The sequence below is a fragment of the Neovison vison genome, chromosome 10 (assembly GCF_020171115.1).
Source record: "Neovison vison isolate M4711 chromosome 10, ASM_NN_V1, whole genome shotgun sequence".
Classification (NCBI taxonomy): Eukaryota; Metazoa; Chordata; class Mammalia; order Carnivora; family Mustelidae; genus Neogale; species Neogale vison.
In genome coordinates, this window is record NC_058100.1 from 15333884 (window position 1) to 15347255 (window position 13372).

The 13372-nt window shown below is 39.3% G+C and overlaps 1 protein-coding gene across 1 annotated transcript in view; it reads left to right on the forward strand.

The window, feature by feature from the left end:
* USH2A (usherin) overlaps positions 1–13372 on the forward strand; it is a 689941-nt gene that overhangs the window by 276910 nt on the left and 399659 nt on the right. The window contains exons 24-28 of the mRNA XM_044266844.1: positions 927–1106; positions 2145–2275; positions 6566–6839; positions 11667–11870; positions 11997–12077. Of these exons, the coding sequence (XP_044122779.1) occupies positions 927–1106; positions 2145–2275; positions 6566–6839; positions 11667–11870; positions 11997–12077 (870 nt within the window). The remainder of the gene's footprint in view (positions 1–926; positions 1107–2144; positions 2276–6565; positions 6840–11666; positions 11871–11996; positions 12078–13372) is intronic.

Consider the following 13372-nt stretch of genomic DNA (forward strand, 5'->3'; position numbering starts at 1 on the left):
CTCCCTCTCTCTCTCTCACACACACACACACACACACACACACACGAGAGAGAGAGAGATTGAGCTCTCTCCAGCCTTTGTCCTTTTTCCTTACCCATCAAGTACACTTCCTGGCCATGGTATATCCATGCACCGGAAGGAGGGAGAATGCCCTGATAGCAGGACCCTTCTTGTAGAGGACATATATTCATAATCAATAAATAATCTGACATTGTGCATATAAAATGACTTTGTAGAACTTTGACTGCTGGTGAATACCTTCCCTAGAATCAAGTCATACATTCCAAAGCTGAGAACTAAGCTTTGCATTGGTCAACAGGAACAATGCTGTACGAAATGTTTCTCTTTCTCTAATTCTCTCATTTGCTCACTTTCTTTCTTTCCCAGCCCACTGTTATCACCTGTGTGCTGTGTTCATAAATCCCACTTCCGCCTGACCCAGGGTGTCCTAAGATTCAGGTCAACATTACATCAATTCCTAAATATGAAAACAAATCATGGACTTAACTTGTATAACAGACTGGTTCATCATGATGAAGAAACCAAACTACAAACTGTAGATTTAATAGAAACACTTCCTTCAAATCTTTTAAAACTTGTTATAACACTGTTATTTTTAAGACTAGTGGCAGATGAAATCTCGTTAGTTCAGAAGGCAATATTCTGGCTACTACTATAAAACCAAAGTTTTTGCATAAACATCTATTTCTGCAGATATGATGGGTCAGAACTGGGGCTAATCGTTATAATTGTTACCACTTAGCATAGGTGATGGCATGGTCTTTACGTGAATCATTAGGAGGTTTGCAGTAAATAGGTAGAGCGATTTCTTATTTCTTTTATTTTAATAGCATGTAAAATTAATTGCTTGAAAAAAAATGTTCAAAGTACATCAACCAGCTCTTGATATCTACCAACTCTTATAGACATAATCCAAAAGGGTTTTGTGGGCTGTGTCAAGGATATGTATTTTATGAAGAAGTATAACCCCTTTGCTGTTTGGGAGCCTCTGGTTTGGCAAAATGCTGAAGAACAGGTCAACGTGTATGATACCTGGGAGGGATGCCCCACTGCATTACAGGACGGAGCCCAGTTCCTAGGAACAGGTAAGGTTCTAAAACAGACACCAGTAGTTGCTTAACATGTATGTTATATTCTTTGCCCAATTTAATCTCCCCTATCCAATTACTTCAACCTCATATGAACTTAGTATCACAGAAATACCTAGTTATGCCATGATATACATAAATATATTCTCAAAGTCTGAATATGTAAAATGAGTTGTAAGACTCATATATTCATGTGTCAGATCTCTGTTAGCCCACGGCAGTTCTTGGTTGACATATGGTAGTGTCAAAAATATCTTTTGGTAAGTCAATTGTTTTACTTAGACTGCAGTTTTACTTAGAAAGATGTTTCAAAAGATTTTATTTACCAGAAAGATGTTTCAAAGGGATTTTATTTATTACTCCCATTATATAGATGGACAGTATTCTTAAGAGTAAAATTCAGCTATGTAATGGGGTGAGTAGACCATTAAGGGAAAGCTGGAGATGTCACCACCGCTATCGCCATTGCTCCTAGGCTTGCTGTAAAGGCTAGGGGCAGTGTCCCTGGCAGACCTCCCCAGCCACAGTCTCTGCCTGGCGGGCACCCTGGTTGAGGGGGCGGAAGGAAGTACGGTGACTTGGCAGGAAGTACTACTTCTCCTAATGCAAGCCCACCGCTGCCTCCTACATTTATAGCTAAACTGGCTCTTTATTAAGTTGTTTAAACCACCTTCTGAACAGAAAGCTAAAGAATATCCTAGTCTATGTACTTTCCCTTTGCTCTCTTCTCAACACTGTCATTACTCTGAATTTCTCTTAGTTAATGCAATTTCTTATTGTGAATACCGATAGAAAACAGTGACAGTCTTAATCATATCCATGATTTAGAGATTATATTGCTTCCTCTTAAAATGTATATCAAGTTCACTCTGCCACTTCTGTACAATTACAAGGGGGATTTCTTACCATCGATTTGCATCTTCTTCTGCAAAGATTTGCTCAATGACAGTGTGCGTCCTAGTCTTTGTACCACCTTTATGATGCGGGCGGTAGTGCTTTGCATGTGCTGATGTGCTCATATTCTTTTCTTTAAAGGATTCCTGGAACTTCATCCGTATGTGTTTCATGGTGGAATGGATTTTGAGATTTCCTTTAAGTTCAGAACTGACCAATTGAATGGATTGCTTCTTTTCATGTACAACAAAGATGGGCCTGATTTTCTTGCTGTATGTTAATTTATTTAATTAAATTTACTTTAAAATATCAGCTATAACTTTAAAATAAGCAAGCCATGTGTATATAATATGCTAAATTGGGATTTCTTTTGAAATTCACTTTTGTTTTCATTTTCTTCCCTAAGTCATCTTTAGTTTCAGAATCCTGTGAAACATTTTGTGCTTTAGGATCGTGATGTTTTAAACTAACAATTATCCCTGTGAAAACTGAATTTTAGCAAAACAGAGTAGTTATAAGGAATTAAGAAAATTCCATTTAGGGGTGCCTGGGTGGCTCAGTGGGTTAAGCTTCTGCCTTCGGCTCGGGTCATGATCTCAGGGTCCTGGGATGGAGCTCCGCATCGGGCTCTCTGTTCAGCGGGGACTGCTTCCTCCTCTTTCTCTGCCTGCCTCTCTGCCTACTTGTGATCTCTTTCTGTCAAATAAATAAATAAAATTGTTTAAAAAAGAAAATTCCATTTAGTTTTCCAGTATTCAAAAAATGTTATTTCCTTCATTATTCTTTGACATAATATAAAATCTTAAATCTCCAAATATAACCTCATAACTTTTCAGCTCTCATTCTCTTACCGAATTCATTAAGACATTGAGATCATTGGCTATCGGACCACTTTCTGTTCAACTGACTCGCTCCCTACCTCAGATACCATAACGCAGTTTTTCTTGTTTTGTTTGTTAATTTAATTTAATTTAATTTTTTCAGTGTTCCAAGATTCATGCACCACACCTAGCGCTCCTACAATTCGTGCCGTCCTTAATACCCACCACCATGCTCGCCCATACCTCCACCTGTCTCCCCTCCAGTTTTTCAACCATTTTTCTGTCAACACCCTCAACTTATATCTTCAGTTCCACAACTCTGGGTTAATCAGTCTAGCTCCCTAGCTTTTCAGTTTCAACAGCTGGTTTACTGACCACCATAGAAGAACCGATACAAGTATGAAGACTATTGACACGTGGAGTTTTGAGGTTTCTGATTGCTTCATTCAACAGTCCTTCTTGTTTATAGGATTCATGCATCAATTAGATGTGGAAATAAAAAAAAGTCAGCTCCGGAAAACGCCACAACCTGAAGGTCTTCAGATAGTTTTATTCTTAGAATGGAAAGGAACATAATCTCCTCATCTTCCAAACTCTCGACCTACAGCTTTTTTTATGAGCCAAGTCTGGTTTCACTCTCTCCTGACTCAGGAGAATAAATACCTAATTACCATGCTTCCAACCAAAGTTAATATTCTCTATTTTTACTCTAGATTCTACCCTTCTCCTGCAAGAGCTTGTGCTGCAAAATTTCCCCTTTTTGTTACTTCCAATGTTCCTTCTCTATTGGCTCTTCTCCTTAACATATAAAATGGTTGAGCCTCATTTATTTTAATTTTTTTTTCCTTTTGACTTTGAAAATTCTTCCTTTGTACTTCCCTTCCTTTCATAGTCTTTGGTTATTTCCACTTTTTTTTTTTTATATCACACTTTAGTCCTCAAAACATTATGATTCCTACTCAGCACATTCCACTGCAGAACTTTCTAATGTTGCCAGTGACCACTGCATTTTCTAGCTAATAGATAATTTTCTGCCCTTATCTTTCTTGATCTTCCTCTATCATCTGCTTTTTTTCTTAAAATATTCTTTCCTACTTTCCAAAGTACTAGTTGCTCTTGATTTTCTTTAAATCCTTATAATTTCTACAAGAAGATCATTGTCAACTTGAAGAATTACATCTACTCTACCTTCTCTTAAAACATCAGTCTGGCTGAGGACTCTATAGACTCTCTCCTTCTCTTTTCACTGCTTTTACACTAACTAGATAATCTCATTTATCTTCTTATGAACGTTTTCTATTTTACTGGCCTATATTTATGTTCAACTGCCTCAAAAAAGTTTCTTCTAGATGTTTTATAGACATCTCAAGCTCCGTATATTTAAAATTGACCTCATTCCTTTCTAACGATGATAATATCAAGTCTTTATTTCCTAGTGCTTTCCCTGTTGTGACAGTGGTAAAACACACCCAAGCAAGAAGAGCATGGGTGTCCTTGATTTCCTTTTTATTCATCTAACACATTCAGCTATTTGCCAGGTCCTGCTGAGGCTTTACAAGCTAAGTTGCTTTTAAAAATACCTCTTTGACTGAATTTTAACTGTTTTTACATTGTTACCTGTATTTTAGTGGTTCTCATAATTTTTTTCACAAATGTAGTGAGTCCCTAATAGGTTTCTCCAGTTCCAGGGTAACTTTTGTTTCAGGATGAGCTTCCTAGGACTAGTAGGGTAAACTTTCAGCATAAGATAATAGTGGAAAGAATATAGCCTTTGAGGTCAGACAGACGAGAGAAAGACGTACATTTTCCATATCACTCAAAACCCTCCAAAGCCTTGCTTCTACATACCTGGAGGACTCTTTCTAACTCACCCCCACCATATGTATCCCATCTTACCTAATTTAGTTTTTTTTTTTTCCTAAACCTAATTAGCTTGTACATGTCCCGATGACGCTGTGTGTGTTCATCTTCCTGTACTGAAGAATTCTCCATAAACCTTACATACTTCCAAAAGTCTTATTCAACCTTCCCAGCCCCCAGTGAACACAATATATATCCTTTCTTTCCTTCTTCTCTTGGTTATGGTATTCTTTTTTTTTTTTTTTAAAGATTTTATTTATTTATTTGACAGACAGATCACAAGTAGGCAGAGAAGCAGGCAGAGAGAGAGGAAGGGAAGCAGGCTCCCCGCTGAACAGAGAGCCCAATGTGGGGCTTGATCCCAGGACCCTGAGATCATGACCTGAGCTGAAGGCAGAGGCTTTAATTCACTGAGCCAACCAGGCACCCCGGTTATGGTATACTTGTACCTGGTTCTTCTCTCTTGGTTATAGTATTACTCCAGTTGTTTGCCTCTGTTGTTGAATAGTGTGATTCTTGGAAGCAGTGTTTATCTTATAGCAGGAGATTCATGGAACATGGTGGGAGGCTCAATATTTATTGAATGAATAGATACATGACTGCTTATCCAATGTACTTCACAAAAATATTTATGTAGAAAAAGTAATAATTTTTTTTAAAAGATTTTATTTATTTATTTGACAGAGAGAGATCACAAGTAGACAGAGAGGCAGGCAGAGAGAGAGAGATAGAGGGAAGCAGGCCTCCCGCTGAGCAGAGAGCCCGATGTGGGACCCGATCCCAGGATCCTGAGATCATGACCCGAGCCGAAGGCAGCGGCCCAACCCACTGAGCCACCCAGGCGCCCCGAAAAAGTAATAATTTTTATCTACAATTACTTAATTTCATTTGACATGATTGATCTCAAACTTTTAAGTATCCTATTTTTGCTTGCTTGAGTTCCAACAAAATAAAAACATAGTAGATAAGATAATTGTCATGTAACACTTTGAAGGGAAACATATGGAGGCATTTCCTTTACCATGAAAATCTGGGTAAAATCTATTCATATTAGAAAATGACACGTTAATCTAAAAGAATACACATAGAAGCAATTATGTTACTTAGAGATTTAGAATAATAAAACTGAAATATTGAATCAAAATCCATCTTACAAATTTGAAATTGAGTTCACCGACCAGTTAAAATAAACTTAATCAGGCTTGACATTTCATTTTCTTATTGTCTTGTCATATTTTCCCCCAAATTAAATTGATATATGATGTAGTATTTTCTCATTTTCTAAAAACTCAAGTAAAAATAGAGTCATAGGGGCGCCTGGGTGGCTCAGTGAGTTAAAGTCTCTGCCTTCAGCTCTGGTCATGATCCCAGGGTCCTGGGATTGAGCCCCGCATTGGGCTCTCTACTCGGCAGGGAGCCTGCTCCCTCCCTCTCTCTCTCTGCCTGCCTCTCTGCCTACTTTTGATCTTTGTCTGTCAAATAAATAAATAAAATCTTTAAAAAAAAATAGAGTCATAGTTCAAACTATTCTCTTCAGTCATTCAGTCACTTATGCCAGCGTTTAAACTTTTACCTGTTTAGCACACACAAAAATATATAAATAAAAGTTTTTGCTTACATTATATTATATCACACTGTATAATCATTACTGGGTATGAGTTTGTGTGACTCAATACAACATTCTTCATGTCAATTATAAGCTTGCAAAGTACTCCATTATACGTTACTCCAGTCCTGCTTAGAATAAAGTGGAACATTTTTATAGAGTGCTTTCAGGGAAATTTGTTGCTTTTCTTCAAGAAATTGACCTTCTGCTCTCTCCCAAACTGCCATTCTGCAGTCTTTTTATATACCTATTTTCTTTTTTAATGTGAAATCCAGATGGAATTGAAGAGTGGAATATTGAGCTTCCGGTTAAATACCAGTCTTTCCTTCACACGAGTGGATCTATGGCTCGGGCTGTCCTATTGTGATGGAAAGTGGAATAAAGCGATTATTAAAAAGAAAGGTTCCATCATATCAGCAAGCATGAATGAACTGAGGGAACGTGTGTCACAGTCCAGAGCCCGGCCACTGATGGTGAATTCCCCCATCTATGTGGGAGGAACCCCACAGGAGCTGCAGGACTCCTATAAACACTTGAGTTTGGAACAAGGTAAAGTCCATCTGGAGGAATTCCCAAATAAATACAGCTCTGGTCCTACCAGGTTTTAGTTGTTTTTGTGTTTTAATATACAGCAACAGAATCAGTTTGGAAGCAATACCTATTGCCCCCCTCCCTCTTCTTGAAGCTCTAAAAAAAAAAAAAAAATCAGAATGTTTCTTCAAATAGTTTTCTATGTTGCCCTTAAGACTGAGCCCTCACACCTACTTATAATCAATATATTTATTCTAACTTCTCTCCAGTAAATATAATTGAAATTTATGTATACATTTCCTCATATGTTTTCTGGTTCTTTCAGATACTGATCATTATCTGTATTCACACATGAAAAACATAATTTAGGTTGGTGTACACAGCTAAGAAAAATAGCATTAAATTCACTGGGAATTTTTTCTAACATAACTGCTAATTGTCTCTGCATTTCCATGGAGCTCCCTTATAGCAAAGCACATGAAAGGGTGGGTTTAGTTGAATTTTAAACATACTTGTGAAAAATCTATATTTCATTGATTATTAATAACCACAAATGAAAGAAAAAGCGCATGCCTGCATGACTTAGAACTAAAGGAAGCGTTTAACTCATATAATGAATTTGTACATAATCAGAGAAATTAGTAATTCAAAAAGGCGAACAGTAGCTAATGTCTGCTGTGTGCAGATTCATGGTTCCGAAAGCTTTGCATGAGATTAAGTGGGTAAGCGCTTCATAACAAGCCCCTATGTTCCATATTATTATTTAAATCCCCATTTTACAGATGAGGAAACTGAAGAGTAAAGAAACCTCCCCAAGGTCACATGGCCAGTAAGCAGAGAGCAAGCCTTTCTGTCTCAGGAAGCCTGGTATCAAAATCCCCTCTTTTAATTATAATCAAGTGTTTTCTTTCATGGGCGTTGGCCAGTGTTCCTTTTCTACAAATTGGGGAAAGCACAGAAACGTCTAGCTTGTGACTAAGCATGCTCCCACATAGAAAATGTTCTCTACATATTTCCAACTCTATGTACCGCGAATGGTTAAAATTTCCATGAAGGAGTCTTTGCCTATTTGGTAAGTACATAAAGATTTAAATGCCTTTGAATAGAAAATATATGGCAAGCTCTAAGGAGACTTTTAGAAGGGTACTAGTAAGGAGTTAATGAATGTCTGGGGTGTAAGACAGTAATGACATTTTCAAGGCACTTAAGATGTAACAGCAGCTAAAAATATTACATTCATATAAGGGCTTCTCCTGGTTTTCAGGTTTCTGAGGTTAGAAAGAGCTTGAAAACCCTTTATATGAGCAAGATTACTTGAGCCTACTTACATCTAGGAAGAAATCCCCTGCATGTGTGCAATTATACTTTGGAAAGTACACAAAAACCCATTACGATGATGGGCATAGAGACTTGTCTTTAGCCAAATTTTAACTGAAATTGTAAGACAATCATGATAGAAGTTTAACACATCAACATAAACCCAAGGGGGATAATTTAATCTACACTGTGACTACGTCTATGGTACTGAAAGATATTTTATTTATGGGTAATACTAAATTTTTATCCTTGCAGGATCACACATATCAGTGGTTCTCAAGCCACTGATAAAATATTGACGTACAGTAGCAGGAACATAGTAAGAACTCAATAAAATGAGCTGTCATTCTTATTGCTATTCAAGATACATTGGAATCTCCTGGAAAGATCATTAAAAATGCAGATTTTATGACCCTATTCCCTACGATTCTGACTCCGATGCTTTGAATGATACTAATCTCTATAGGTAACCATGTTTTATACAATGAGCAGGAGATTATTCACCATATGGGGTGCTGCCTGTCTGTAGTAAATTGCAATTAAAATTAATCATGTTCACTTACTGTATTTTTTTTTTCAGTTCACTCTCAAATGGTCTTAAAAATGTTCTGTGCTTCTTAATTAGCACCTTTTCTAAGAGGTTCTACTTTGTCGTCATATTAGTGCTATTTTTTCCATATCTGTTAATATTGTAATCTTCCTTTGAATCAAACGCAAATTAACTTTTCTTTGTAGTTTGGAAATGCTGGGCAACCTAATTTGCTAAAGACATGTCACCTCTGATCATGGGTGTTTACCTTCGAATGACCAGTCTGGATTATCACTTACCTTCAGGTTGGGGGTAAATGGGTTGTGTCTCATGGGATCGCAGATTTTGCTCTGACCCGTACCCTGTGTGGAGAAGGCAGGAGTAGGGGCTGGAAGCAGCCTTCCTACCACCAGTGCTGTCATGTTGGACCATCTCCCCCAGAGGGCTACTGCCTTTCTAATTTGTCAACTTAGAATTCTGGGCCACTTTTTAGTTATTCAGAGGCCTATAGATAGGGGGTCATTCTTGATTCTCAAAAGCAAGCAAAGGACACATCTCCATTTCCCCCATAGACAGGCTCTTTCCCCTCTTCCTATCCTAATGCCGCATTCAAATTTTGAAGATAGTCGAAGAGTATTTCTGGTGGAGGTGATCCTGGTGGGGCAGAGTTGAAAGAACGGTGACTTGGTTGGACAAAACTGTCTGCTTTAAGATCGCACAGAGAGGACCACCCACTAGAGCTCAGGATTCTTCACCTCCAAGGCCTGAGGCCAGAGTACCACTTTGTAAGGAGGATTAATACTTAGAAACCTTATCTGATGACCCCCTGGACCTTTTTCATTATCTCCAGAATGAAGACTACCTCTGCGGCCTTTCCCAAATTTAAAATTCCATCCCATGAGTTAGTTTTTTTTTTTTTTTTTTTCCAATTTATTTATTTTCAGAAAAACAGTATTCATTATTTTTTCACCACACCCAGTGCTCCATGCAAGCTCTATAATACCCACCACCTGGTACCCCAACCTCCCACCCCCCCGCCACTTCAAACCCCTCAGACTGTTTTTCAGAGTCCATAGTCTCTCATGGTTCATCTCCCCTTCCAATTTACCCAAAAGCACATACCCTCCCCAATGTCCATAACCTTCCCCCCTTCTCCCAACCCCCCTCCCCCCAGCAACCCACAGTTTGTTTCGTGAGATTAAGAGTCACTTATGGTTTGTCTCCCTCCCATGAGTTAGTTTTTAAGACCTTTCTTTTTTTTTATTTTTCATTTTTTGAATTGTGGCAAAATATACATAAAATTGACCATCTTAGCCATGAAGGGTACAGTTCAGTGGCTTTAAAGATATTTACGTTGCCGGGTAACCATCAACACCGTCCACTCCAGAACTCGGTCCACCTTGCAAAGTGGAAGCCCCCTTTAAATAATAATGGGACTTTTCTTGTAACAGCGCTCAGGTGTTTGCCAAAGCTACCATTCCACTGTTTGCGTTTTGTTGTTAGGGAAAGTGGGGTACAGAGAAGTTAGATAACTAAACTCCAAGCCATCGGAAAATTGCTGCTGTAAAGAAATCAGAATTCTTAATTTCTGAAGTTTCAAGCAGATGCGTTTATATGGAGCTTCATTGCCTTTATTTCAACTCAGCCAACTTATTGAGCGTCTACTGTGTGTTCAAGACAGACGAGCAGGATCGATCAGTCGGGCCTGGAGGCACGTGAATACGAGCAAGACATTCTGAAAGGAACTAGGCCAACCTAATGCGTTAGAAGACATAATAAAACATCATATAAATGCTGAAGAGAACAATATGACCGTTGTTACTCTTAGTTTATTTTACTGTTAGGCATTGCATTATGTTTTATTTTCTGTTCCTGCTGATGTACTTTAATTTTGAAAGGAGTGAAGCATGTGTTTGGGACGCTTCAAACTTGACAGTAGTGTGTTCCGAGAGACCGTGTGTGTGTGTGTGTGTGTGTTATCGCAAACTCAGTCTGTCTCCTCTTTGACAATTTTGTGCAGTGTTCTGGGCAGAGTGCTTGCCAACCCTCATTGAGCTGATCTCTGTTTACACAAAATAGCATGTAATTCAGAGTCTGCTGCGTGCTGGTGACTGGATGCCCTCTGGTCCTCTAACAAAAGAGCAGTCCATTCTCCTCACCCATTTCTGCCACGTTCCCTGGTCAGCTTCCCAGAACTCCACAGCACTGTGGTCGTTCTAAAGTCAACTGGGCAGAATACACATTCTGAGAAACCTCCGGGTGTTGCCATTGCCAGAGCTGAATTTGCTCCCAGTCGTGCTACTGTAAACACAAAACTGGTGACCATTGTGGAGAGTCAAAACTGTGGAACTCAGTGAAAATGGTGGCGTGTAGTGATAGCGCCTCTGTATGCTGATTTAACTGGGACTTCATTCTATAACTCTGAAACAATTCTGTAGAGTTCATGTCAATACCTCAGGATTCCAGTATATTTTGAAACTACATTCTCCCTCCTGCTCTCTTGCATAATAATCTTTAAAAGGTATTTCTCCCCCCAGTGAGCTTGTTGTATAATTGTGCTCCTTCAAATCTTATTTTTAGCATTGAAACAATGACTTATATAGGGGGACTGAATTTTCCAGAATCAAGGGACATGTGGCTACCCCTCTACCATAGGGTCTAATTTCCTTCATTTTATTTCATAAGAATAAACAGAAGGGGGAAAAGTGGGCCTAAAGGAGCATAATAAATACTTTTAATCACATCTAATCCAGCTGAATTATAATGATCACCTTATATATTTTTTCAAGATAACACAAATCTAATACGTCCTTGTGACCACTTAGCCTGGTAAAAAGCAGGAGGCCTAAAGGATTTCCCAAACGAGACTCAGAAGTTTAAAAATTGTCTCTACCACAACCCCCACACCTCGTCAAAGCGAAGTACAGCTGAGGACAGAGATGATTGGTAATTAATGACTCAAGCCTTTTATGTGATATTAATCCCTTACTATTTGCTAGGTTTCGGTGGTTGCATGAAGGATGTTAAATTTGCACGGGGTGCTGTCGTTAACTTGGCATCTGTGTCCAGCAGCGCTGTCAGAGTCAATCTGGATGGCTGCCTGTCAAGTGACAGTGCCGTTAACTGCAGGGGAAATGACTCCATCCTGGTTTACCGGGGAAAAGAGCACACTGTTGACGAGAGTGGTCTGCAGCCATTCACAGGTACCGTGGAGAAGCTCTCAATTAATGTTACACGTCTCCCACTTGTCGCCTCTTCCCTCCCTGCCAGCCCACTGCTAGTCCATATGAGTAATATTTTCATCTTTCTGCCTCTTCTTTCCTTTCAAGAGTACCTGTACCGAGTGGTAGCCTCACATGAAGGAGGCTCTGTCTACAGTGACTGGAGTCGGGGCCGTTCAACAGGAGCAGGTAAATGGTCTTGAAACGGATACGTGCACATGTACGTGAACATGTCTGCACACACATGTCCGCACACGTAAGAAGGAAAGACTGTATTACCCTGAAGCGAGCAGTGGGTTTGTCATCATAGGACAGAGCATGCGTTGATTGGTGAAAGTCAGTGGCTAAAATGCTGAGGAGGTCAGTATTATGATTTCTCAATTATTTAGTAAGTGTTTGCTTGAGCTTGATTCTTTCCTCTTCAAATGTGGAAGGAAGAGGCGCCTGGGTGGCTCAGTGGGTTAAAGCCTCTGTTTTCAACTCAGGTCATGATCCCAGGGTCCTGGGATCGAGCCCTGCACCGGGCTCTCTGCTCAGCAGGGAGCCTGCTTTCCTTCCTCTCTCTCTGTCTACTTGTGATCTCTGTCTGTCAAATAAATTTAAAAAAAAAAAAATTAAAAATGCAGAAGGAAGGAGTTTCAAGTTGTCTCAAGGATTTGGTAGGCCTGAATCTATAGTAATATATCTAAGGACAGGAAGCCCTTCTAGATGGTGTAGAACCCAAGAAGCTAACGTCAGGCTTGATTACCCCTGGGCGGGGGCAGCACCCTCTTGCCTCTCTCTCGCAGAGGGTACATTTGGAACCTGTACCCGGATCAGAAGCAGATGTGTCTTTTATCACATCGTGGCAATGTTTTTCATGGTGGTGACTATTAGGATCTTCAGATGACTCTCCCAGGATAGAAACTGCTGACTGGTCTAACCTTCTTGAGTTGGAGGGGGAAAACAGCAGGAGATCAAATATATTAGACTGAATCTCAGACAACAGCTTTATAAGTGCTCTGGACTTCTCACCGCGACCACAACATCTTTTCACGTGATGCCATCACAAGAAGGTATTCATCAGGCAGAGTTTTATGAATCAGTAGCCTTTTACCTTTGGGGGTCAAATATCAGTCAGGTAGTCAAATACATTTCAAAAAACTGCCAAGTATGTCTCTCAAAGGAAGTTTATCCTTAAGAAGTCATAGTTTGTCTAAACGTGTGTTTTTCACCAAGATATTCTCTCATACTTATTAACCAGGGGCTACTAACACAGACAACTTTTTGAGAAATCTTCTTGATCTAAGATAATTAAATGCCAGAATGGCTACTAAGAATAATTTTCAAAGCGCTTTGCCTACAGATTTTCCAGAAGAGGACAACCTGACACTTTCCCAGGATGATTTAAATTGTCATCTATTTATAGGCAAGACAATGAGCCGAAAGGTCTTTTAAAATCCTTTTCAACCTCAGAGCTTGGAGAAAGCTGTGGCATAAAATAT